Below are 27,099 nucleotides of genomic sequence, written 5' to 3'. Positions count from 1 at the left end.
ATTACAGCTTCAGCAACAGTCCCATTTCGAGCTCTCTGATTGGCTGAACCACATATGATGCTGCCACAGTCAGTACCTCTTTCCAAGTCCTGGAGAGCGCGCGCCTAACAACAGCATTAAAGTATAGAAAGGGCGAATGCGCGTTTACATCTCAATGTTAGTTTAAGAAGGGGCCAAGAGTACTTAATGTCTAACCGTATATGCATCAAGTGATCTGGAGTTTCTCAACAGCAACTGCAAATCTGATCCGCGTCGCTGTATTCCTTCTGTGCAAGCTGCAATCAACGCACCTTTGACTCTGCTTTAAAACGGAGTTAAGCATGCCTGCCGAGAACAGCGACCAGGAGAGCATGCTGAGCTATCAGGTAGTTCATACGATGCGTACTTATGTGTATATTGCAAAACTGATAAGTGTGTTAATTCGTTTTATTCCTCCAGTAACTTAGAATAAGACATGTACTATAGGAAACAGCATGTAATGTGCCATATTATGTCATAGATCAATATCTACAAAAGACTGCCTTTTTATGATACAATTCTTGAATGGAATACAAACACATCCGGGAGCCCCATTAGAGCAGGGATCAATAGTACTGTGTGTTCCATCTCGCCCCCATTGCCACAAAATATCTTATCGACGCTACACTTTCGGTCTATAATTGCATCCCGTTAAAAGCGGGCAGTTCCTATTTCCGCGCGTGGATGCGTGTTATTGCGGTGTTACAGGCACGTGCAGCAGCAGTATTCCCACCAGCTCGCATCATTCGTTTATTATACGCGTCACTCTGACTGTGTGCTTGCCGGTATAGCGGTGTCTTGTCAAGGCTTAGGGCGTTATGGCAAGAGGGAGCGCGTTACGCCATAAACTGCTTTTAGAAATGAAAGCTTTTAGCATTTGATGATGTTGTATCAATGAGATTATTGTGCAAAATATGGCTTCCTTTGGGGAGCGCGTACTGCCAATGTACCCCGCTACCCTCAAATGACCTTGACGCCATCCTCTCTTACTGAGGGTCCGTCTTTAGACTGCAACAGCGCTATTGGAGAAGCTTTTCAGCGCCAAAGTAAACGCTGCTTGTAAAGTGAAATGCTTGTAGCTTATCATTTGACACGTTAGGAGGAAACCTGACTCCTGGCTCTTTTGAGCAGCTACTGCTTCCTGTCATTAAGGCTATGAAAGGATTAATTTGCCCATTAGTAAAAATTCATCTTCTAACCGCCAAACTTGTATTGACTATTTCATCTGTGAACACAAAAGGAGAAATTATGAATAACTGACTTGTTACTCTTGTACATTACAATTAACAAGGATTTTAAAATGAATTTGACCCAAATGAGTTTGCCCCAAGGCCATCCAAGATGCTAATGAATTTATTCATCTGAAGATATTTGGATAAATGAAGCATTGCATTATTAGTTTTTTAAGGCATGAAGAGTTGAAACATAACATTATTTTACAAATAGTCTGTCAATTATTGTATTCTGAAGTAAAAGCTGCATGTTTGTAATTAACACATATATCGTTCTAACTTCAAACTGTTGCTTCTGGCTTAAATACAAGTCAAAACAATGGGTAGCACTTTATTTTACAGTCCTGTTCCTGTACAGGACTTACTATAATAATTACAATAACTACGTAACAATAGTACTAACCCTGAACCTACCCCTTAACCTAACCCCATGTAGTTACCTTGAATTACCAGAACTTTCTTAGATAAATACACTGTAAGTACACTATAAGTACATGTAAGCACACATACTATAAAATAAAGTACAACCCAAATATGTTTGTGTATATGAATTATGGAAAGTTAAAGTTAAAATGCCTTAAAATGATTTATTTGTTTCTTTAAAAAACTCTTTCAGTTAACAAGACCTTAAAACTAGACTAGATTTGTGTGGATTATTTGTGATTACCTGTGATGTTTTTATCATTTGCTTGGACTCTCATTCTGATGGCACCCATTCACTGTAGAGGGTCCATTGTTAATCAAGTGATGAAATGTTAAATATCTCTAAATCTGTTTATCTGTTATCATCTTGGTTAACCTGAAGATCAGCATTTTTAAAGTAAATTTTAATTTTTGGGTGAACTATTCCCATAAAGCTAAAAAACTGCAAATGTATCATGAAAGTCATTTGTATACAGTATATGAAGTCTTCTGAATCCACACAATGGCTTTGTGTGAGTGAGTGACAAACCCACTGAACAGTTATTATTCACTGATTATTTCCACTCAAGTGTGTTGTTAACAACTACAGCTGAATCATTGAGTAAACTGGAGAACCAGATCAATCCACTTCATGAACAAGTCATTCAGTGGGTAAACTCAATTGTTCATGAATCCGGCACTGTTGCATCTCTCATGTAGGTGCCAATGGAAGTTAACAGTGGTGATAATCAATATTTTGAGGGAAGAATGACTTAAAATCCAAAAGTCTATAGAAATATGTTGTACAGTAGCATTGAATTCATAAATTATTTTGACTATTTTAATTTTACGGTGAATTATTCTGTTTATAAGTTTCATAACATCTGCTTGAAAGACTTACTAGCCTATCTAAAAAAATGATTAAATGAAAAAACATTAACATTATGGGAATTAAATAAAGTTTCCGTACTTCTGAACATACAGGTGCATCTCAATAAATTAGAATGTTGTGGAAAAGTTCATTTATTTCAGTAATTCAACTCAAATTGAAATTCAACTCAAATTGTGTATTAAATAAATTTAATGCACACAGACTCTAGTAGTTTAAGTCTTTGGTTCTTTTAATTGTGATTATTTTGGATCACATTTAACAAAAACACACCAATTCACTATCTCAACAAATTAGAATATGGTGACTTGCCAATCAGCTAATCAACTCAAAACACCTGCAAAGGTTTTTTGAGCCTTCAAAATGGTCTCTCAGTTTGGATCACTAGGCTACATTCGTCTTTTCTATTTAAAAAGTATTCCCATACTAGTGCCAATTTTAACTCATATTTTGAAATGGGATAGGGTTAGAGATAACGGCCTCTGTCTCTGATGTAGTCGCCATTGTACGTGTGGGTGGAGCAAGAGAACAGTTAAGTGGAGAGTTGTTGTATAGGCGCAGGTGAGATACTGTGTCTGTTATTTTCTACCAATACCGTAGATAAGCAAGTGTACATAATATCATAATCGCACGTTTATATCATGGCATATCGTTATACCAGTATATCGTTACAACCCTGGTCACTGCACCCGTTTACCAAGAAATTTTGGAGCACTTAATGCTTCCTTCTGCTGACCAGCTTTTTGAAGATGCTGATTTCTGATTTCAAGCAGGATTTGGCACCTGCCCACACTGCCAAAAGCACCAAAAGTTGGTTAAATGACCATGGTGTTGGTGTGTTTGACTGGCCAGCAAACTCACCAGACCTGAACCCCACAGAGAATCTATGGGGTATTGTCAAGAGGAAGATGAGAAACAAGAGACCAAAAAATGCAGTTGAGCTGAAGGCCACTGTCAAAGAAACCTGGACTTCCATACCAGCTCAGCAGTGTCACAAACTGATCACCTCCATGCCACGCTCAATTGATGCAGTAATTAAAGCAAAAGGAGCGCCTAGGAAGTATTGAGTACATGTACAGTAAATTAACATACTTTCCAGAAGGCCAACAATACACTAAAAATGAAGTATTATGAAGTATTCTAATTTGTTGAGATTAATTGGTGGGTTTTTGTTAAATGTGAGCCAAAATCACAATTAAAAGAACCAAAGACTTAAAGTACTTCAGTCAAATTCATGTATTAAACATGAATTTGTTTAATACATGAGTTTCACAATTTGAGTTGAATTACTGAAATAAATGAACTTTTCTACAACATTCTAATTTATTGAGATGCACCTGTATATGAGAAAACTTTATCATCCCTTGGATAGGGGCAGTGGAGAGAAAGGGCATGTGCAAAGCCTCTTTTTGTGAGGAAAACCAATCAATAGTTTTTCCATTTGTTGAGAAATGTGTGTTTATTTAGACACTCTCAGCAGAGAGAGTGAATAAGAGGGAACCATTCAGAACTCTCTTGGCTCAATATGTCCATTACATTAATGGCGCCTGAAACTTTTCATTTCAACCCAGATTTCATGTCATACCTTCTTTTTTTCTAGTATGATCCTGAGAGGTTTTATTGAATACATTTACAAGAAAATTCTGATCAATCTTTTAATGAAAAGTTTTAAAACTGATTTTTTTAGTGTTGAGCACTGATGGTCCAATTTTTTTTAAAAGGTCCTCTTCATGTATGATAAAACTATAGCATGTTCACACTTTATAAACACTGCCCATTTTGCAAAGATAATATACATTTTAATTTACAACTGTGAAGAAAAAAAATGGTTTAAAATATATTTTTGTATCTCATTCTATTCAGGGCCTTTATATTAATTATACAGTATGTAAGAAAAATCTCAACAATGTTTTAGCTTAGAGAGTTTTTTTTTTTTCATTTTGTTATCACTATTTGTCTGATGCTGTGCTCTTTTTATACCAGTCAACATCTCTCTTTTTCTCATTTGGTCAGTTGTTTCTGACTGTCATTTTTGAACAGGTATCAGAGAGCATGAATAGTTACATAATGTACTCTGCCCACATCCATTCCAAATAGTTAGCTAATAAAAGGCAGTCTTTGTGCAGGGTACATTTTATACTGTAATTGCAGTATATATAATATATTCTAATGTATATAATAGCATAAGAATAAGAATAATAGCACCTTCATTTCAAAATATACTCAAATATATTATTTCCTTGGTATTATGCCAAAAAACATGTTAATTCCATGGTATTGTTTTAGTACTGCTGCATGATCCAGTAAGCATTCACACACAAGCATACATGTACATTACAAGAACAGGGAACCAACAATGTCTTTGTAAAATGCACAAACTTGTCACACACAACGTTAATACGAATGCACTTAAGCTAACATGCAAACCAATCCTTATTTTTTATTTTAAATATGCATGACATGAAGGACATGATGCCATTGTGACAGAAAGGGGGAGGTGGAAATGAATAGTGAATGAGTCATTCTGTAAAGAGTAACAGGTAGTACTTCAACCCTCTCTAACCAATTCTTTATTTGTAAGTCTGAATAATGCAGTGGGTTGACCATCTCTCCCAAAATGATGCTTTAAGTGGTTTATTGAAAAATGAACTGTTATCGATAACATACATTCTGGTCTCTAACGAAAAACAACATAAGAGCATTTAGTTCAGATTTGAAATGATGTTATGGTTTGTGCGTGTGTGTGTGTGTTTGTGTGTGCATGTGCCACTGTATCTGTTCAGGCGGATGGGAGCATCTGGAAGTGGCAGTGGTAGTGGTCTGTGTCTGTGTCACGCTGTCCAACTAAACCATCTAAACTACTACTTATCCCATTTCTTCTTCAGAGCAAAATATTAGAACATTGTGAGATAAAGTAATAAATTAAAATTAAAATACAGTCTTATTTTAAGAAATAAAGGTATTATATTTATAGATGTCTTTACCGTCATTTTGGTCAACGTGCATCCTTGATGAATAAAATTATTAATTTCTTTAATATTATATAAAAACATTATATTGACCCTAAGCTTTTGGTAGCATTTGTGATCGCAACTGTGATTTCATAGATCACGACTGCAAGATAGAAAGTAAAAATTACGAAAAATAAAATTGCCGTTAAGGTTTCCATTCAATATAGATTTGTTTTATTATATGCGTCCTTGATCAGGGACTGCGGAATGGTTGCCTGGTAATAAGGAGAGGTAAGAAGAAGCCATTTTTTGTAAGTGGAAAATCTCCCTTTGTGAGTGACACACAGATACTGTACACACAAAGGAGTAGCTAGGTGACACAGGAGCAGTCTAGTCAGCTCAAGTGTTTTGTTATTATTTGAATTAGGGTATGTGCTCATGTCAGACCAATAAAGGGAAAGGGACAAGGAGATATTGAGAGAGAAGGAGTAGGAAAACAGAAGCATAAAGCAGACGATGAAAAATTCATTAACTCATTCACATGATTAGCTCGATCTCTATTTTCTCCTTCCCCCTGGGTATGTGTTTTAATGACAATAAGTACTCAGATGATCCATGACTGGGATGACAAGGCAGTCTGAGTGATACATCGCATGGTTGTCTTGTGTTCAACTTAAGTAATGATTACACACACTACAGAAAAAAACAAGTCATTAGTAAGTCATTGTTCAAAACCCAACAATTTGTTTAGTGAGGTTTATAGTTTATCTAGTCAACTTCAAATATATTTCTACTTTTTTTTTTTTATAATCCCCCTTTCCCCAGACAAATGTCTCCAGCAGTTGCATCATGTAACATGCCGTCTTTTGAGTGTCCTACCAAAAACTTTACATTTTTAAAAAAGCAGTTTGTACAGTTTACAATAGCTCAACCGTTAAGAAAAACCCTATTGAGGTCAGGTAAATATACAGGGTTCCTTAAGGTAGACTAAATGTTCAACCAACCCACTGACTGGCTAATTCTGAAAATCACCACCAATCTATACAAGTACGTCTGTATTCTGGCAAATCCTACCATAACATGCAGTGGAATATGTGTGGGAACAAATATCCTTATTAAAGGAGTAACAGTACTTAAAGGCTCTTTAACTAATGGGTCCCCCTTTGCAAAATACTATTTTTCTTGTATTCACACATGCACTCATTCTTCAAAGGGAAAGCAGAGGGCATGACTGTATGAAATGGATGCATTTCATTGAAAACCCTCCAAACAGAACAGTAATCATTCAGAAGTGAGGTATAATTATAGTGATTTTGCATTGCAGCCATGTAACATATTACCTTGAAATGCAAGCTAAAATCACAATAAAATCACAGTCGGTGGTCTTACGATTAGAGAAGCTAAGAAACTTAAGCGATTGTTCTTAAGCCTATAATAATTGTAGTTCTAGAGGACCTTGATAAGATGCATGTACCATAATTATATGTTAGTGGGATGTTGGAAACAAGGCGGATGCTATTATAGTGGAAAGCTACTGGTGCTTTTGTTATAACACACAATGTAATGCATGACCTCAAATGCTGATCCACACTATGATTGCCAATCAATATCTCACCGATCAAACATACACATAAGCCTCAAGCAAAATACACAACAGAGCATCATTTGCACAACAGTGAATATAGATCATTTTAAAACCACTGGGTTCATTTGACAAAGCTTTTCTTGGATATATTATTATTGTGCTGCATTACAAAGCCTGTGAGAATATTTTGCTCCGTTTGGCTGTACTTTTGATGCGGGAAATGTTCAACAGGGTTTATATGAATTATAGGCTTGTGTTCCTGCAAAAGAAAGCCATGAAAACACACTGATGAATCATCTTTGTCATGGAAAGATAGCAGCATCCCAGAGGGATATCACACACACACAAAGGTAAAGAAGGAATTGAATAATAGGAAGCCTAATAAAGTATCAGTGTTATTTGACTGTTTGAAGGTAGTGGGTTACAGTACCTTTATTAACAGGCAACCACAAAGTCAGGTAAGATCTTAAATGCAACTTTGATTGTATGTATTAATTTGGCCACTGTGCATCTATTTTGCATACAGTTATAACTAAATTGTCAAAGGATTATGGATATTCATCTACATGAACTATATTGTGTCTGAGGGTCAAGCAGTGCTAAATAAAATATGTCTGGTGTAAAGAAAAAATGTTGATACTAAGTGTCTTTTTTTTTTTTTTTTTGATGACTGGTATGCAAGGTGAATTGTTTTAATTTGGTAATATATACCTTTTTGACTTGTCATTATAGATTAAGTAGACGAGTCAAATGATGGGGAACATTTTTTTAATCTTTTGATTAAGATCTTTTTATTATGAGTCCTATGACGTTCTGTGAAAACCTAATAACCTTAAGAAATTAAACTAAGCAGCAAAAACCTACTTCTGAAACTTGAATTCATAGGGTCAGAGAGAGGGTGGAAAATGGGCATTTAAACCAATTATGACTATGCAAAATAATTGTAATAGCATGACAAATATTTATGTATTTATTTCCTTATGGAAATAAAGTGTAAAAAAAATATGATGATTTTACCCTTAAAAAGCTTGATAATATAGCATCCACTGTTTAGAATAACACAGTAAATGTCGGTATACACAAGCCCAGTCCCTGTAGTAACTCACAAGTCTGTCTTTCCCTAACACACATTCATCATCCGAGACAGGTCCTTCATTTAAAATGCAGTCGAATTCAAGTCTGAATTCATTTTGTGTGTGTTGAGGTGTGTTTACTTTGTGGGGACCAAATATCCACACAGATATACAGTGAAAATGTGTAGAAATGAAAGGTTCCTGCAAGTATTCGGCTGAGGGTATAAAAAAACGTCATTAGCTAATTATAAAAGCAGTAAATGGAAATTCCCTTCAGTGATAGAAAAACTAACTTTTGTGTGTTTTTCTATCTACTAACTATAGTACTGTATGTACTTATTTACACTCTCATTAAAAACAAGTAAATGTGTATTACAGAGGCCTGATGAGGAGGCTGTGGTGGACCATGGTGGCACTAGCTCAGTTCTAAATATCCATTATGAGAAAGAAGAGCTGGAGGGTTAGTATGCAACCACAACACTTACTCAGTCATTCATGTGGTACAGCAAACAGCTCAATACAGTCATATTAACAGGAAAATCACACTGAATCTCACCAGCTATCTTTTTCTCCCAGGTCACAGGACTCTGTTTGTGGGTGTACGGATGCCCATGGGCAGGCCGTCTCATCGTCATCACCGGCCGCACAGCTCCAAACACCGAAGAAGAGCTGAGAGGATGCGGGCCGGAAGTGTGCCTCAAGAAGGCACGAACACAGAAAGTGCCGCAACATCGCACGGTGAGAACGACAACAGTAGTAACCAGTCAAACGCTTGTAGCTTCATTCACAGGATGGTGAATCTGTAAAATTATATCTAGGATTCAAAATAAACGCTCGCCAAAGCGCATCATTCAAATGCGTAAAGTATATAGCGCCACAAAAGTAACCATGTAAGATTCCTTTCATAAAACAAATAAGTGAGAAATAAGGTTATTAAACATAAGTATCATTTTAGACATAAAATTCCCAATTACTTTATCTACTTATGCTCCCCCGACGAAAATTTGCCGTTGGGCGTCTCCAAGCACCACACGGTGGCTGGGCTTCTGAATGAATTAGTGTTTTAAACTACTCGGGCCAGTGAATGATTTAATGACTCATTTGTATCGTTATTTTCCTAAATGATTCAGTGCTTTGAACGATTCGGTTGATTGAATGATTCAAATGAAAATACATTCTTTGTCGCCACCTACTTGCATAACGATTTAACCTCCAGAGAGACACTGAAAATCCCTAATGCTAAAAAAAAGACTGATAGACTTATAGTGAAGGTTAAGCTTTACAAAGCACATAGTCCTTCCTTTCAGATGTTTTGTAAAAAGGATCATTAGTAAAAGCTTTTAAACACGGTGTATGCTGCAGCCATCAGGTGGTCAAAATAATGAACATCAAATTTTTTTTTTTTTTTTTTTTAAAGAAATAAAAGTGGTCTAAGTTATTTTTGTATTTTTTTCTGTGTGCTGAAAGTAAAACAATTTAAAAAAATGGTAAAAAAAAAATAAAAAAAAATAAAATAAAATCTGCAGTCTGTTGCATGCCCCAGTTGTGGCTTCTCGTAGTCAAATGAACATTGGGATTCATATACTGTATAAATTCAGGTATTCACTGTTAAAAACATACTAGAGAAAGGAAAACTGCACTAAGGTTCACTCCTTGTGGTCCAACTGAAGCAGTCATGTGAATTTCAGGTGAACAAAGCTTTAGACATTTAGATCATGTGATTTTGGCAAAAACGAATAAAGCTTCCTTGCCGTGCTTCACTTTTATAGGCCTATATCAGTTGCATATTCTTTCCTTCAAAACAATCTCTCTTAGGTAATTAATAAATCAATAAATTTATAATGGGCCTTCTTCATAGGTGGTTTGTGCCTGAATGTTATTTATTAGTGATAATATCCTGCAATTTGGTGTAAAAAGCACACTTTGGACCTTTATTACTTTTTCTCAACATTGTACCCTTGAGACCACAAAACCTAAAAACAAACTCAGGTTTATGATGACAAACACTGAAAATTGCTTGGATAAGACATTTGTTTACTGTGCTTCCTTCCTCTACTTCCTCTCTCACAGCGAAAATGAACTTTTACAAATTCTCTCTCATTCATCCTGTCTCTTTTTCTCAGATACTCCATCCCAGAGGGTTCAGTTTATTCTGGGCACTGAAGAGGATGAGGAGCATGCAGCACATGACCTCTTCACAGAACTTGACGAAATCTGTGTTAAAGACGGCAAAGATGCGGAGTGGAAGGAAACTGCGAGGTATGCATACAGTACGTTCTGAAACATGATATTCAGTGCCAAAAAGATAAGTCCGGGGGTTTGAATTTTTCAGATGTCACTGACTGTCAAATATGATAATTCTTGTGCAAAAGCAGCTGTATGCATTTTTTACACGGTTTTTCCTCTAAGGTTTTCCACAGACCCCCCAGTTCTTGCAGCCCCCTGAAGGTTCCCAGACCCCAGATTTTAAAAACCTAATGGTTATCAAACAACCCTCTGTTGCCTTCTGAGAGTTGAAGCAAGAGACTATCTATGTGTATCTCTTTGTTCGTAATATTTCTCAGGTGGTTAAAGTTTGAGGAGGATGTGGAAGATGGAGGGGAAAGGTGGAGTAAGCCGTATGTAGCTACACTCTCTCTCCATAGTCTGTTTGAGCTACGGAGCTGTATCATTAATGGAACTGTCCTGTTGGACATAAAGGCCAGCTGCATTGAGGAAATTGCAGGTCAGTCAGAAATCAATGTGTACAGCACTCTACATGTTTATCTGTGAAAGGACGCATTTTTAACACTAAAAAATGACTTCAGCTTACTGTATCAGATTCTAAAAATGTCAGTGTATAAAGTGCTTGCTGAACCTGATCACAATCCGTCTGAGCCTGACCCTTAAGTTTATATTTATGCATTCAGTGCATGTCTTTAATGGGGACTAGTACAGCAGTTTATTAGGCCCACCTGTAACCTCACACATACTGTAACCTCACACTCCCACTCATGTTGGTGATAGAGTCATAGACACACACCAAAACTCACACCAAACACCCACTGATTCGTAGTTTTAAAAAAGAAGGGGCACAGCAGTCAGCAGCATGTGTCACCTTAAAGAGTATAGGAAACGTTTAGATTAAAAGTGCGGAATTTGTTTCAGTATTAAAAACACCATATGTAGGTTGATTTTTCAAAGAGTTTAAAAATAGTGGCTGTTCTTTCAAAATTGTTTATGTTCAGTAGCATGAGCTTGGACTCCTCTTATGGTAATTTAGTTTGGTTGCCACTAGTGGCACAATTACACTTTCAGTATATAATGCAAATACACATATATATAACGTATGAGGGCTGTAGAGAGCACATCAATACATATATGCTGGTTACAACCCTGCAAGTTTTTATACATAATTTATGCAATTTGTGCTTAAGAAGAAGTATACATTGTATAATTTTAAATGTACTGATCAATGACTATCAGCCACTGAAGTCTAACAGACTCACAATAGAACCTGTCTTGTTGAAGCATAACTGTTATGACCAGTGTTGCAGCAATGGTAAGAGCAAGATTAATGCCGGAGAAATAGAAAGACAGGGTGACCAAGGGAGATTAATTATACTGTAAAGGTTGGAAGACAGGGAAAGAGTGAGTGATGCAGATTAAGAGTGCTGCATCAGCTCCGGCTGGAATTGTGTGAGGCTTTAAAGAAAAAGAGAAAGTGAGAGGCTGAGAAATCACTGCTAGAATGGAACATATTCAGATCTAAATATGAAGTTGATCGTCACCATCATCATAGAGTTTAATCATGCAAACAATAAAACAACAAAAAGGACATGATTGTCCTTCGATAGTTGATTATATTTGGTTTGTATATTTATAATTTGTTGTGTGTAGATTTGGTGCTTGACCATCAGGAGGCAGCTCATGAACTGGATGACAGTGTGAGAATGAAGGTTCGAGAGGCACTTCTGAAGAAGCATCACCACCAGAGTGACAAGAAGAGGAACAACCTGCTGCCCATGGTCAAGTCCTTTACTGACTCGGGCAGGAAACAGAGTGATCCTCATCACATGGACAAGGCGGGTGAGCTAAACTGCACATTTTACATGTGCATCATGAAGAAATATTGTTGGTTAAATACAATTTAAGCCCTGTGGATATAATTAAACAGTGTTGATTTCAATTTGATTTGTCAAAGGTGTGCTTACAGTAATACATTAACAATGTAAATATATGGGGTGCAACTGTTCTTATACCATAGGAGAAATGTAAAGCTCTTTTTTCTTTTATGAATTATTTTGTAAACAGAATTTCCAAATTCCATCATTAAAGTTATCTAAATCCTTCTTTTGGAGTTGGACTACTTCTGGTCATGCATTATTGACATAATTTCTTTGGATGGAGTGTTATGCTCCGTATAGGGTTTTACAGATTACATCAGATCCTGAGTGTTATCCTTTTGGGTTAGTCTCATAATAACACTTAATATTTAAGTTTTATGGTTCAACTTACAAATAAATTATTTCATTCTAATAAATATATTAGATTATTAGTAATAGAAATAAACATATAATTTTATTTTGGTACTACAGTACATGCGAGGTGGAAATTGTAGGTTGCTGTAGATATGTATCATATTTAATTGTATCTCTCAGGTCCTGCCACTTCTCCCCAGCCTCCACCTACAAATCTAGATGTAAAGATCGGAGCAGCGGATAATGGCCAGATGGATCTCAGCAAGGTACTAGAACCACAACATCAAAAAGAACAGCACACCTTTGTCTAAATCAAACTGACACAGTATCACTAATGATTGTGATGTATACTGTATGTAGCATATTCTCATAGATTATCATTTGGCTTCAAAATAAATCACAGTGAATAATAATAATAAATGTAATCAAAGCTGCTAGACACAATAAAAAAAAATTAATATGCAAAAATCTCTCCTACATCCAGTTTTCAGAAAACCGGATGGATGTAATAAAATAAAGAAAAGATGGTACTGAGCAAGATAACTCTTTAAACCAAAACATGTTGAATCAGTTTATTTCTGTTAATGTCCTGAGTGCTCACTGGAGGCAGGCAATGAATTGGTTACCAAGAACTTCTGGAACAAATGCACTTTCACAAACACTGCCATCTGGTGATCTTTAGAGGTACTGCAGCTTGTTTGTGTGTTGTTATGCTAATGATCAGGAAAGAGGAAATTAACTTTAATAAGCCAGATGCCAGCCATTTGATAGACATTGAGGTGGCCCCAATCAGATTACATACCTGCTGTGCCTCTTATCTATAACTGTCACCCTGACCGAAATAAACAGCTGGAGTTAGTGACTGGAATAACCACCATGCGATTTCTACTTGATTTATTTATATAAATATTACAATAAAAATAAAAATTAACATGAGATGGAAAAAAAATGTTATGTAAATGAAATGAGAAATATTGTCTTGGCAACTGACTGAAAAAGTATTAAATTAATAAAACCAAAATTGAAATAATATTAAACTAAAGCAAAAAAAAAACAAAACAAAAAAAACAATATAAATAAAATGACTAAGACACATAATAAAATTAAAATAAAAACTGAAAAAGACTCATTCAAAATATTAATAAATACAAATAATACAAAAATAACACTGCTATGACCTTCTCTCTCTAGGTGGACACACATTTCATGAAAAAGATCCCCACTGGAGCAGAAGCTTCCAATGTGCTGGTTGGGGAGCTGGACTTTTTAGAGAGATCCATTGTTGCATTCATTCGCCTGTCTCCTGCTGTACTGCTTACAGGACTCACTGAAGTTCCCATTCCCACTAGGTACAAAGTGTTTGCTTTCAAAAGCATAAATGAAGCTGATAACTCCACTGTAACAGAATAATCAAAATCGCTTTTTACTCTGTAGATTTGTGTTCATTTTGCTTGGTCCTGATGGAAAAGCCCAACAGTACCATGAGATCGGTCGCTCCATGGCCACCATCATGACCGATGAGGTCAATACATATTATTATCTCATTAGATATTAATGCAGTAACATGTAACATGTCTTTACATGTTTAAAAAACACCATTTGTAAAATAAATGTAATTAAAAAATATTTTTAAATGCTAGTTACATTTTTTATTTTATTTCATATAATTTTATTCTTCCATTATTTAGATTTTCCATGATGTTGCATATAAGGCCAAGAACAGAAGTGATTTGTTGGCTGGTATAGATGAGTTTCTGGATCAAGTGACAGTTTTGCCTCCAGGGGAATGGGACCCATCTATACGCATAGAACCTCCTAAAAGTGTCCCATCACAGGTATGGAAAAACAAACACTTGAAGTGATTAAAGCGATTGACAATATGTGCCAATTTATCTACTCCTCTGACGGAATAGGAGAAAAGAAAGATGCCAGGAGTGCCGAACGGAACAGCTGTCCCTGTTGAGGAAGAGCAGCATGGAGAACACCATGGACCAGAACTGCAGAGAACTGGAAGGTGTGTGTTCAGGTTTGAACAACACTGTGCAAGACCAAATATCCTCACTAGAATATTAAAACCAACAACAGTCCCCCTAAGAAAAATAAAATAGTAAACATATTGAATGATGTCTTCAATATGACAAAAAAAGGGTTTGTGTGAGGGTTAGAGGTTTTAGGGGATAGAAATGCTATTAGCTCAGTATGAAAACATTTGAAATCAATGGAAATTTTGCTCTCTCTATGTCTCTGTAGGCTGTTCGGAGGACTAATTCTGGATGTGAAAAGAAAAGCTCCATTTTATTTGAGTGATTTTAAAGACGGTCTGAGTTTGCAGTGTGTAGCTTCTTTTCTGTTTCTGTACTGTGCCTGCATGTCTCCTGTTATCACCTTTGGAGGACTTCTGGGAGAAGCTACAGAAGGACGCATTGTAAGTAGGCAAACACACAGTTTTGATTCTGTGTGGTCTGGTCTGTTAGGCAAAGTCACATGAAAAATATGTTTGTAATACAAAACAGCAGTCATGTGTATTTATATGTGTGCATGTGTGTGTGTGTGTGTGTGTGTGTCAGAGTGCGATTGAATCTCTTTTAGGAGCGTCTATGACTGGAGTAGCATACTCTCTGTTCGCTGGACAGCCCCTAACTATACTGGGCAGCACTGGACCTGTTCTTGTGTTTGAAAAAATTCTCTTCAAGTTCTGCAAGTCAGTACAGACCAGACTAATCATTCACTTTCTTACCCGGAACAATTTCATTGGTTATAAATATGATACATTTGATAAATAATTCTTAAATAATTCTTAAATTGAATAATAAATACAAAGTTCTGTCATGAAACTCTAGAAGGTGCAGGTCAATAAATTCTAACTCAATCTGGTATATTAAGATTATTATTCACATGGTGCAGCCGATTGGTTTGTTTTCTCATCAGCAGCCAATGAACTTGCTGCTCAACGTTCAAATACTTGGCTAGTGCTTGCTGTAGCAGTTGCAGCTTGCTTCAGAAACCCTCCACCTTCCCCAGCTCCACCTGTATAGATCTTTCATGGTGTGATTTCATGTATGCAATATATTGGGGTTATTTTATATGTTATATGTGCAGCAGCAGTATTTCCTACCTAAACCTACATGATGTTTTGGCTGTAGCAAATCTCGATATTTGCTCTGCCACAGCAGTAGCAGCGTAGCAGATCTATTCTGCCAAGACCAAACACATTAACATTGCCATGTACATTACCATGCAAAACTTTCAGAGAGTTGTCATGACAGAAGTTTTCCATTCATTTACTGATTTAACCTTATTCCTTATATTGTGTCATAAATTAGCAAAATATTACATATATGATCAGATCTTAACCCACTATACTGTCTCTCTCCTGTCCATTTATGTCCCTGTAGAGACTACGATCTCTCGTACCTGTCCCTGCGCACTTGTATCGGTCTGTGGACGGCTTTCCTGTGTCTGATTCTTGTTGCAACGGATGCTAGTTCCTTGGTCTGTTACATCACACGTTTCACAGAGGAAGCGTTTGCTGCGCTTATATGTCTTATCTTCATTTACGAAGCACTAGAGAAACTTTTTCATCTTAGAGAACTGTACCCCATCAACAGACATGCCGATCTAGACAAACTAACACTGGTCTAGTAAGTATAAACTCATACACACACAGATGCCTATACACCTGCTCATCGAATTTGAAGTCAGTAAATAATAATCTTTCATCAGTTGTTTTTCCTAGATGTAAATGAGATAAAGATGAAAAGCAAAGGACTATATATATATATATATATATATATATATATATATAAAACAAATATTAACACATTGTATTGTGTGCCATCAGCTGTAGGTGTGCAGAGCCTGATAATCCCAGTAATAAAACACTAGAACTGTGGAATCAAAGGAATATAACAGCCTCTGCAGTGCCATGGAGCAACCTCACTGTATCGGTACTTCAACTACCCACATGCTCCCACAATCTTAGTTAACCACTGGAAATGAAATTTTTACATGGTCTAACCATTAAAGTGCAATTCTTTGTTTAGCTGGCTGATACAGAAACTTTATAATGACACCTGCTGGCATGGATGTATCATCCCGCAAAAACAAAAGTTTAGTTAGTCATGTGATCTCAATATTCTGGTCAGTGTGATAAAACGCTCACCAGTCACTGATATGACTGGAATCTTAATCTCATGTGAAGATGTGCAGATGATTTTGAATAAACCCTGAATGTGTCAGGAATAATATTGATTTCTTTCTGTGAAATTCTCTATGGGGAAAAAGTACTCCTCAAAATGTGATCTCAGTTTTAACTTCTCAACAACTTCACATTGTCATAAACCCCAGTCTGGTGTCAAGCAGTAAAAAAAAATTACATAAGTACACACTGTACAGTCCCATTACTGCAGTGCGGTGTTATTTCACAGTGTAGTCTCACATAGATCGCATTTAGTGCTAATCCTATTTTCACAGCTGAGTCAGTGTCTCGGCTGCCAGTGCAGTTAAACATGAGCCAAACTGTGTGTGTGTGTGTGTGTGTGTGTGTGTGTGTGTTGTGAGTAGGAGTGTTTAGATCTCCAGGGGCAGTTTATTGGATCGGCGTGTGGACACCATGGTCCCTACACTCCTGATGTGCTCTTCTGGTCGGCCATCTTGTTTTTTGGGACCTTTTCCTTGTCTACCTTCCTGAAACAGTTCAAGACTAGCAAATACTTCCCAACACGGGTGAGGCTAAAATACTCATTAACAAACAGATTTTGCGTACACAGTGTAATTTTTTATACAATAAATACAAAGTGTATATTTTTGTGTGTTTCTGTTGTGTAGGTACGGTCAATGATCAGTGATTTTGCTGTGTTCCTCACAATTGTTTTCATGGTCCTGATTGATTATTTAATTGGAGTTCCATCCCAAAAGTTACAAGTGCCCAGCAACTTCAAGGTAGGCATCATAAACGAGTGCCTATACATAAATACAATCTCACACACACACACACACTTGTTTGTGTATTTAACTCTGTATGCATCATATTTGATAAATTGATTTCTAATGCCTCTAAATCATTAATCTGATCAATACTTTGCCAAAAGGTGGTATAGTAAAGTACATTTCTTCTGCCCCCTTGTGGATTATCCATGCTCTCTTTTCAGGAAGTAGAAGGATTTTTAATAGAATTTCTAAGATGTAGGACCTTTGTGCTGTGATCAACGTGTTTTTGCCTCTGTGCTGATGTTGAAGTATTTGCAATAATAATGTTATATTATTAGTAGTAGAAGAAGTAGTTACAGTAGTAGTACTATTAATATTTCAGAATTAATATGTACTGGATCTAAGCAATGTGTGAGCATTATATTTCATGTGTCGTTTTATATTTGAGTTGTATTTATTTAATTAGTTGTTTAAATACATTTCATATGTTATTACAAGCCAAAGTCATTCAATTATATAATCATTAAACTTAATCAAATTAATAAAAAATTAGATATTATTTTGGTAGTATCCAGAGTAAGAACTGATATTTACTTGTATTTCTTGTATGCAATATTCTTATATTATTGCAAACTCTTAACCTATCAAAATATACATTAGACAAATAAACCCAAACAGATGCAAAAGTCAAGTTATATTACTTAAAGAAAAAAAAGAGATACATTTGTGTTAGTCAGTAAAGAGAAAACACTCTCCTAGATGCTTCAAGCTTTCCAGTTCTTTTTAAAAGTTCTGCTTGGAAATCATGTTCTTTCAAAGCTTACCTTACAATGATGAATCCACTGCTTTAGTATTCAAAGTTTTTAGTGCTCACTCAGAATCCACAACAGTCCTGTTATTGTCCAGTTTCTTTGTGTCTTGTTTCGAGGCACGTTTTCTCAAACGATTCATTTAGAGTGGCATCCCTGCAGTGACAGATTAGATGATTAGACAATGCTGAGTCTTGGAATTGAGTTTATACCCAAGGCTAATCTGGATACACACGTTGTGCACAGAGAGTGATCTATGAACAAATGAGCTGGACTAATATTTAATCCATAGTTAATTAACAAGTATGTCTCAATTAAGACTGAATTCACATGAGCGTTGCATCATTCACCTGTAGTGAAATACTCACATCTTTGTCAGCCTGGTAAATGCTGAAATTCACAGTTTCCATAAGCATAATAAATCACAATGTTCACTACACTGTAAAATAAATAAATAAACACAAATCTAAAAATAAAAAAATCTACACTATTTATAATACTTTTATTGAGGAATGATGCATTGAAATGGTGCTTTCTGAATCTCAAGAAATGCTTTCTGATCATCGAATAGTATCGAAATGTTAATAATAAGAATAAATGTAGAAGGAGGAGAAATGTTGTTTGAGCACCAAAAGAGCATATTAGAATGATTTCTGAAAGATCATGTGACACTGAAGACTGGAGTAATGATGTTAAAAATTCAGCTTTGCCTACAAAGGAATAAATAATATTTTTGCACAAAAATAATGAGTAATGTTATTTTATGGTTTTTCATGGGTTTGGCCTTTTTTTGACTTGATAACTTGTCTGGTCGTGTATTACAGCCCACGCGTGATGACCGTGGTTGGCTCATTAACCCTATTGGGCCAAACCCCTGGTGGACTGTGCTGGCTGCCTTAATACCAGCTCTTCTCTGCACCATCCTCATCTTCATGGACCAGCAGATCACCGCTGTCATAATTAACCGCAAGGAACACAAACTGCTGGTATGTTTATTTTTTTAATTAGCCTTTATAGAGGATGTGTGTATGCACAGATCATATGTAAGTGTGTGCCCTATTTCTTCCACACAGAAAGGTTGCGGGTACCATTTGGATCTTCTGATGGTTGGAGTGATGCTGGCTGTATGTTCCATAATGGGGTTACCCTGGTTTGTTGCAGCAACTGTCCTATCAATTTCCCATGTTAACAGCTTGAAGTTAGAGTCTGAAAGCTCCGCCCCTGGAGAGCAACCTCGATTTTTGGGTATTAGAGAGCAGAGGCTGACTGGTCTGGTCATTTTTCTACTCATGGGCTTATCTGTGTTCATGACTGGAGCATTACAGGTAATTACAAAACTTCAGTGTGGCTTTCTTTAAGGGATAGTCTACCCAAAAATGAAAATTGTGTCATCATTTACCCCCTCTTATGTTTTTACAAACCTCTATGACTGACTGTTTCCATGGTACACACAAGATTTTGAAGAATGTTGGTACGAAATAGTTTCAGGTCCCATTGACTTTCAGAATATTATTTGTCCATACTAAAGAAGTCAATGGGACATGAAGCTGTTTTGTTACTAACATTCTTCAAAATGTCTACATTTGTGTTCCACAAAAAAAAAGAAAACCATACATCGGGGGGCAGGGTTGCCAGGTCTTCGCAAGAAAAAAACACTGCCCAATTGGTACTCAAAACTAGCCCAAAACTAACCCAATCGCATGTGAGGGAGGTTCCCTGATAAAAATTGCATTCTGGGGGGGGGGGGGGTAAACTACACGTTTTTGCCTGGGGATCCTCTAGTAAAATTCACTTTCCGGGGGCTAAATATCACATTAGAAAAGCAACCTGCGGCAACAGTGTTAAAGTAGCCCAATCTGGATGTGTACAAACACTGCCAACACACATTTATGTTCAAACAACATGTAAAAGTGAATTTTGCACTTGATGACACCTTGAAAAATATATTAAAGTCATCAGCTATGTTTCCATCCACCTATTTGTATGCGCATTTTGGAATATTGCATTAAAAAAATGCACAATCGAGTAGGATAAACGTTTTATCTGATCAGAAAAATCCACACAAACTACGTTTGAAACATTTACCGAATAAATTCCACCATGTGCATGAAACAAGCAATGTTACTTTGCACGGTGGGATGGGATAACTTGACTAACTAGTGGACCAATCTTGTTGCATAGCATCTGAAAAGTTTTGGTCATTCTGAAGTGCCTGAGCAAAGTCTGTCATCAGGTATTGCTGTATAATTGTCTTACATGACTGCATTCCCAAACAGCAGGTATCCACCTCCAGTTAGTGCGTTTCTTCTACTTGCTCTGAGGTGAAAGTAATTTATCATATATGAAAATTATTATATTCAGTGCCTTGTCCTGCTTTAGTGCAAGTTTATCAGGAAGCATCTATTTTGTTCTCTTGACATGATTGATGGAAATGGTACTTTATTCGCAAATGTTTTATGCAATATGCAATTTATGCAATAAGTTAATTTTGCATCTTTAGATGGAAACATAACTACTGCTTTAGATAACAAAATGCATTCATGTCCTGCCTTTTGTTTCACAGTTCATCCCCATGCCAGTTCTCTATGGTGTTTTTCTTTATATGGGCGTCTCATCTCTGAAAGGCATTCAGGTAGAGACAATCGTCTGAACTAAACATACATGTGCATACCGACACATCAGTCACTTGTCATCTTTCTCTGTCCTGTCCTTCGCAGTTCTTCGACCGTCTGAAGTTGTTTGGCATGCCAGCGAAGCACCAACCAGACTTTATTTATCTACGTCATGTTCCTCTGAGGAAGGTTCACCTGTTCACTCTGACCCAACTTACCTGCCTTGTGCTGCTCTGGGTCATCAAAACTTCCCCTGCTGCAATCGTCTTCCCTATGATGGTACGACCCAAAACAAACAACATACTTTTTGTCAGGGATGTTAAAACTTCCATTCATATACTCGACTGTAGCTATGCTAGTATTTTACAATATCAGTCTGACTGAGTGATACATATCCTTTTTTTAAAAGCCAACTTAAATTTTGAATGCATGAGCTGTGAAGTATAGCATTACTATTTATTTATAATTTAAATTTAGAAATAAGGTATTCACTACATTTTATCAGATTATGCAATTCATGGGAATGAAACCCAGGACCTTTGTGTTGTAAATGCTGTGCTCAACCAAAATCGCTGAAGGCTAATCTAGGAACCACTTGAATCATAAAAAGAATCAGAATCAGAAAAAGTGTTTATCTCTTGCAGGTGCTGGCATTAGTGTTCATCCGTAAGCTGCTGGACTTCTGTTTTTCCAAACGGGAGCTTAGTTATCTTGATGATCTGATGCCTGAGAATAAGAAGAAGAAGCTGGATGATGATTCTAAAAATGCAGAAGAGGTTTGTGATCTATATGCAGAGTTTAATAAAGCAAAAGGTTTCCCAACATCTATGCAGGTAAAAGGCCTTACACGAATATTAGTAGAAACACTATTTTCTATACTGTGCAATATGTTCTTGTGCATAGTTTGTACACGGTCTTTATGGGAAGAAAACTACAAAGCTACATTTCCAAAATCATTCTGTGTACAACACAGTATTGTAACCCACAATGCAATGTGCTCAACATTCCATTTCCTGCATAACAAATTAACCGAAAGTAGTTTTAGCCTGTTTTTCCTCGACTCATTTTGAGCTACATTTTTTATTTGGATTAGCAATGCAACATAAAGAATTAAAAATTACCTGTATTACAGTGTATGATGTAGCTGTCCATCAGTGTAAACAATGTGCAAAGTAATTAAACCAAAAAGTACACGATTTATAAAGTTATTGGCTTCTAAAGTAAGGAGTCGACTCTGAATCGCTGAAACGAGTCGTTATAGATTTCAAATCTTTTGCCCATCTCTATGTACGTCACTAGGAGCACTTTGCATAATAATCTCCGCCCACCGTCTTGGGAGAAACGAAGCTCTGACCTGCCCCACCCCCCACACAGACGCTCTGGTTGGTGTGATAGCATCATGTCGAGGAGACAGTGTGTTTTTAATAGTAAAGGCAAGTTTGTTTTATTCTCACTGCCAAAGAATGAAGATCAGAAGAACCAATGGCTAAAATTCATTTTTACCACAATACCAGAGCAGTACAACAAATACCTTTTGTTGTGTTCACAACATTTCACTGATGACTGCTTTTCTAATCTCGGTGAGTACAGCGGGATTTTCAAAGCGTTTAGCCATAAAAGAGGGTTCATAACCAACTTTATTTAGAACAACGAGCATCTCCGAATCACAACGCGAAGTATGATTATGAAGTTATGTTTTCTCCCGAGCGTCTTATCAGTTTGTGTGCTGTCTGCAGCCTGTCTGCGCTGATCGTCATGTACATACACGTCATTAAAATGAAGTGTAACTCCGTGAATTCTCAACGAAGAGACATGAGAGATATCTATAGAAAGCTTGACATGTCTTCTTTAAAACTAAACAAGTGCTGCCGAAAATATTCTGTGATAAATTAATCCATATGAAAACAACGTGATGTCCGTTTTTCACGTCTCCCTTCATTATATCTAATGTGTCCACGCCCCCGCGCTGAACGCGCTATTCAGATTCAAACTGAAGCGCGCGGCTTGGAAATTTTTATTTATTCATTTATGCCATTTCATTTTTGAATATTTTATTTATTATTATTTATTTCCTTTCTAATAACTGAATGGCAGCCAACAACAAAAAATACAACACTGTATTGCACTGCTATTTAAAATATTTATTTTCACATACATAAAGTATACTATTCTTTAAATTAGCAGTAAAAATGTATAGTACAGAATGTTGTATTGTATTTGTTTTCTTTTTTATTTATCATACAATTAACGAAAGCAAAAAAATCATCTAACACTAGCTTGCTCTATTCTTTTCTTTTCTTATTTTTCATTTTCTTTTTGTTTATTATATGATTAAAAAAACCTTGCTACATGTTAACTGATAGGTGTTATAGAACTTGCATATCATTGCTCTTTTGTTGATTTTGATTGTTTCCATTGTCCTCATTTGTAAGTCACTTTGGATAAAAGCATCTGCTAAATGACCAAATATAAATGTTAAGTTCCACCCTGAACAAACTTAATTCAACCTTTCAAACAAACCAGGCTAGTATTGCATGTAAACTGAAATGAGTACTTCAACCTAATTTTGCAATTTAGTTTGTCACGTGTAATACATAAACACAGTGATGGAGGGTTTATGTTTATATGAGTAGCAGGAATCACAGGAGATGCTGGTTGATGACTCTGAGAAATTACAAGACGCGCTGCAGATCCCATTGGAGAACAAACCTCTACACTCACCTCGAACCCCAGACCCCAGGTACCACACTGCAGCAGATCTGCACATCAGAAGCTCTGTGATGTAATGCAAACCCTGGAGCCCTGTCCAGTGGTGTTCAAAATAAGCTTAGACCCCACAATGTCCACTGTGTATCTGACTGTGTGCTTACTAACACTCGCCTTTCCATCTCTCCTTTTCTCCTGCCGTCACCCCTCCTCCCCTCAACTCTGTCCACCTGTTGTCCAGGACTGACCCCTCTGATATTAACATATCTGATGAAATGTCTAAAACTACAGTGTGGAAATCCCTCAATTCCAATCACAAGGACACACAACGCTGTGGCAAGGCAAGGACTCTCGCTCTTTCCATCCTTTAATGGTTGGTTATTGTTCCACTTCCCCAAATTTCCTTTTGTACTCATGTGTGTACTGCTTTTCTTTTTCTGTAGTGGGTTTGTTTCTTCATCAGAACAGATTTGGAGAAATTTAGCATTACATCACCAATGGGTCCTCTGCAGTAAATGGGTGCCATCAGAATGAGCGTTCAAACAGCTAATAAAAACATCACAATAGTCTACAAGTAATCCAAACAACTCCATGTATATGATTCCATAATTAATAATAATGCTTCCTCCAGTAAAAAAAAAAATCCATTCCCTATTGTTGTCTAAAATCAAAATGTATTTAAAACTGTTTTTTTACTTGTAAGTATTGCTTGCCTGAGCAGATTTCTCTCCTGATTCAGAAAATACTTTTTCACAAGAGAAATATTATGGATAAAGGATATTTTAACCTGGAGCAATGGTTTAGTGTTAAAAACATCTTCATGATGAATTTGTTTCTTAACAAACACAGATTTATGCTCCACAAGAAATCAAGTAAAGAATTGGAGTTTATTTGGTGTGGACTGTGTGAAGTGTGAACTACTTGTAGATGACTTCTTGTGATGTTTTCATCAGCTGTTTGAACTCTCATTCTGACCGCACTCATTCACTGCGGATCCTTAAGAAAGAAAGTGAATTCATGCAACATTTCTCAATTTCTATTCTGATGAAGAAACAAACTCATCTACATCTTGGATGGCCTGAGGGTGAGTCATTTTTCATCATTTTTGGGTGAATTATTCCATTAAGTTTGAGTTATTAGTTTACAAACTGGGTTTTGAAAAGTTTTGATTGTACCCTACTGTTATCTGTGTGTTTTTCTGTTCTCGCAGGAGGTTCCGTGAAGTAACCCTGCAGAAAGAAGAAATAACGTTCTTAGCATCAGTCGTATGAAGTCCGGCTGACTTACAGAAGCAGCCATGTGCTAAAAACACACAGATATTAGTTCACTCTTCTCACACACGTGTTTCTGTACAGCTGTGTGAGATATATTGGTGTGTCAGTGTATGTGTGAATATGTGTAACATATTCTCCTACCAAATCCAGGTTATTTTTAATGTTTCGTTGAGTTTTAGCAGACATAGGCGTCTCTGTGCTGTGCTGTAGTGTACATGTATTTTTCTGGTAATAGGTCTGGTCTTTTCTGGTCTCATTTATAGAATAATACAGTTGTTTAAATGTTCTCATTTTAACTATATACTTGCTGTAGATATTACTGTAAATGCGTGGTTTGTTCATCGTCAAAAATCCATGATAAGTACGTGTGTTTAAGCCAAATGGCCGGTCAAAACAACGAACTTGGTTTGATCTCTTTTTGTGCCAGTATAAATAGCCATCGCTTAAATTAGTCCAACCTGGCCATGAACCAAATCGGTCCTTATCCAGTAGACGGACTTGTCTATTTTTATTGCGTGTGTTGTATTGAAACCTGTCAATATTGAGCAATAAAAGGCTTCTATAGGGTTAGGTCACCAGGGACACTGATGGAGAAGTATGAAATCTGTTGTGATTGTTTTTTCCACCATTATAAAGTCTCCCCTCCCCTTCTTGTAAGAACAGACTGGTCAAACCTCCATTAAGATGCACCATCCAAATTTAAGGCACAAGGTTTAGGGGTAAACTGGACTGTTCAGGTTCTCATTTGAAGACCCTTTCCAGTCACGAGTCCCAGTAATAAGCCATCTCCACTAGACTACCTCCCCACACTTTTAACTCAGAGCCACTCAGAGCCACAGTAGTTTCTGCACTGAAAGAGGTAAAAATATGGTTGTGTTTTTAACCTCAGTGAAATAACACTTTATTTACAGTTGCACTTTGTGTAGATATATATACGCATATGATTTTATATTTTGAAGGGAATTATTATATAGAGTATAACAGTGTGAAACAGTTATTTTAAGTAATGCATTTTCTTTTTTATATAAATGTATTTTAATAAAATGAGTTGAGCAGATACAGTAAGACACTGGCTGTTAATATGAATGGGTTTCTTACAGGACCAGTTGTCTGTAAGTAGTAATTTCACTTTATTCAACTGCCTTCAGTTTATAGGAGAATGTCAAAATTTAATTCGGAATGTCGACTCAGCTTTGGAATGTTGAGGAATGAGGAATTCTCCCAGCATGACATTAAGCTATAAATGATCTATATTGTCCCCTCCATGGCTTTCTTGTTTACAAAAATGTTGTCATTGACTTTGATTGTACATGTTATCTTAATGCTGGGATGTGCTCAAAGAGAATGTCTGTTTCACTCGAATAAATCTGAGATTTTCTGAATGAGATGAACCTGAGCATGTGTTCTTTCGTGTTTGTCAACAAATGGTCATGTGTGTTTTATTTTTAATTTGCGGTGTAATAAATATATGCTTTGAAAGTTATTTATTTTATTCACTTACAGTTCTTTACTAAATCGTAATGAAATCTGAAAATTGGTCATGCTTAGAATTTTGCTTAGATATATACAATTCAATATCCAATATAAAAAATTTTTCTGTTCATGCTGATCCACCCCAGTAATGTCAGTATTCACTTCACTTTCAATGCATTTATATTCATTTATATTCTAGTGTATTCATCTTCGCCATAATATAACATAATATAAGTTTTTTTCACCCAATATATTTTAGAAATATATTTCTGATGTGATATTTAGATTTTTTTTTTATTTATCAAATAATAACTGGCTAATTGTACATTATCCAGCTTATTACACTGACACTTACCAAATAAAGAAATGGAAAAGTAAGTAATCTTTTTTTAAGATTATTTTTTCCTGTATATCATTTTCTTTTCTTTTAAGAAAAAAACGCAATGGACAAAACAGCCTCAAAATATGACAAGCACTTATGGTGGTAGACCTATTATTATATATTACACTGTATAGCTTTTAAAATATTCATTTTATATTGTGTCTGTAATGTTTCATTGACTATATGTTTGCTTACTATTAATTATGCAAGAGTTCTTCAAGTGTACTGAAAAATCTAAAGCTGACAGGATGTGACAGTGACATGCGAGAAAAGCCTGAAAAGACCACACCAGAGTTTATCGTAA

The 27,099-nt window shown here is 36.2% G+C and overlaps 2 protein-coding genes across 2 annotated transcripts in view; one reads left to right on the top strand and one right to left on the bottom strand.

Annotated features, from left to right (window-relative positions):
* The window catches only part of LOC127959542 (tubulin monoglycylase TTLL3-like), a 31,128-nt gene extending 12,625 nt beyond the window's left edge, over positions 1-18,503 (bottom strand). The window contains exon 1 of the mRNA XM_052558782.1: positions 18,364-18,503. The gene's annotated coding sequence lies outside the window, so the exon portion shown is untranslated. The remainder of the gene's footprint in view (positions 1-18,363) is intronic.
* On the top strand, positions 83-26,331 carry slc4a8 (solute carrier family 4 member 8). Its single transcript, XM_052558779.1, has 25 exons — positions 83-365; positions 8,529-8,610; positions 8,727-8,888; positions 10,274-10,409; positions 10,715-10,875; positions 12,030-12,218; positions 12,791-12,876; positions 13,802-13,959; positions 14,045-14,132; positions 14,299-14,445; positions 14,524-14,624; positions 14,861-15,035; positions 15,178-15,311; positions 16,006-16,251; positions 16,452-16,557; positions 17,174-17,335; positions 17,438-17,551; positions 19,173-19,334; positions 19,422-19,673; positions 20,912-20,980; positions 21,066-21,239; positions 21,605-21,736; positions 23,594-23,700; positions 23,908-24,039; positions 24,877-26,331. Exons 1-24 carry the CDS (start codon positions 321-323, stop codon positions 24,035-24,037), a joined length of 3,318 nt encoding a protein of 1,105 aa, XP_052414739.1. The 5' UTR covers positions 83-320; the 3' UTR covers positions 24,038-24,039; positions 24,877-26,331.
* The last annotated feature ends 768 nt before the right edge of the window (positions 26,332-27,099 follow it).

The sequence above is a fragment of the Carassius gibelio genome, chromosome B6, assembly GCF_023724105.1.
Source record: "Carassius gibelio isolate Cgi1373 ecotype wild population from Czech Republic chromosome B6, carGib1.2-hapl.c, whole genome shotgun sequence".
Classification (NCBI taxonomy): domain Eukaryota; kingdom Metazoa; phylum Chordata; class Actinopteri; order Cypriniformes; family Cyprinidae; genus Carassius; species Carassius gibelio.
Note: the sequence above shows the minus strand (reverse complement) of the source record. Positions and strands in the feature narration are given on the sequence as shown.

Coding starts and splice junctions, on each gene's coding strand:
- slc4a8 (XM_052558779.1), top strand. CDS start 321: ATGCCTGCCGAGAACAGCGACCAGGAGAGCATGCTGAGCTATCAG. Junction 13,960..14,044: donor GAAGTTCCCATTCCCACTAG/GTACAAAGTGTT, acceptor TTTACTCTGTAG/ATTTGTGTTCATTTTGCTTG. Junction 21,240..21,604: donor CAATCGTCTTCCCTATGATG/GTACGACCCAAA, acceptor TATCTCTTGCAG/GTGCTGGCATTAGTGTTCAT.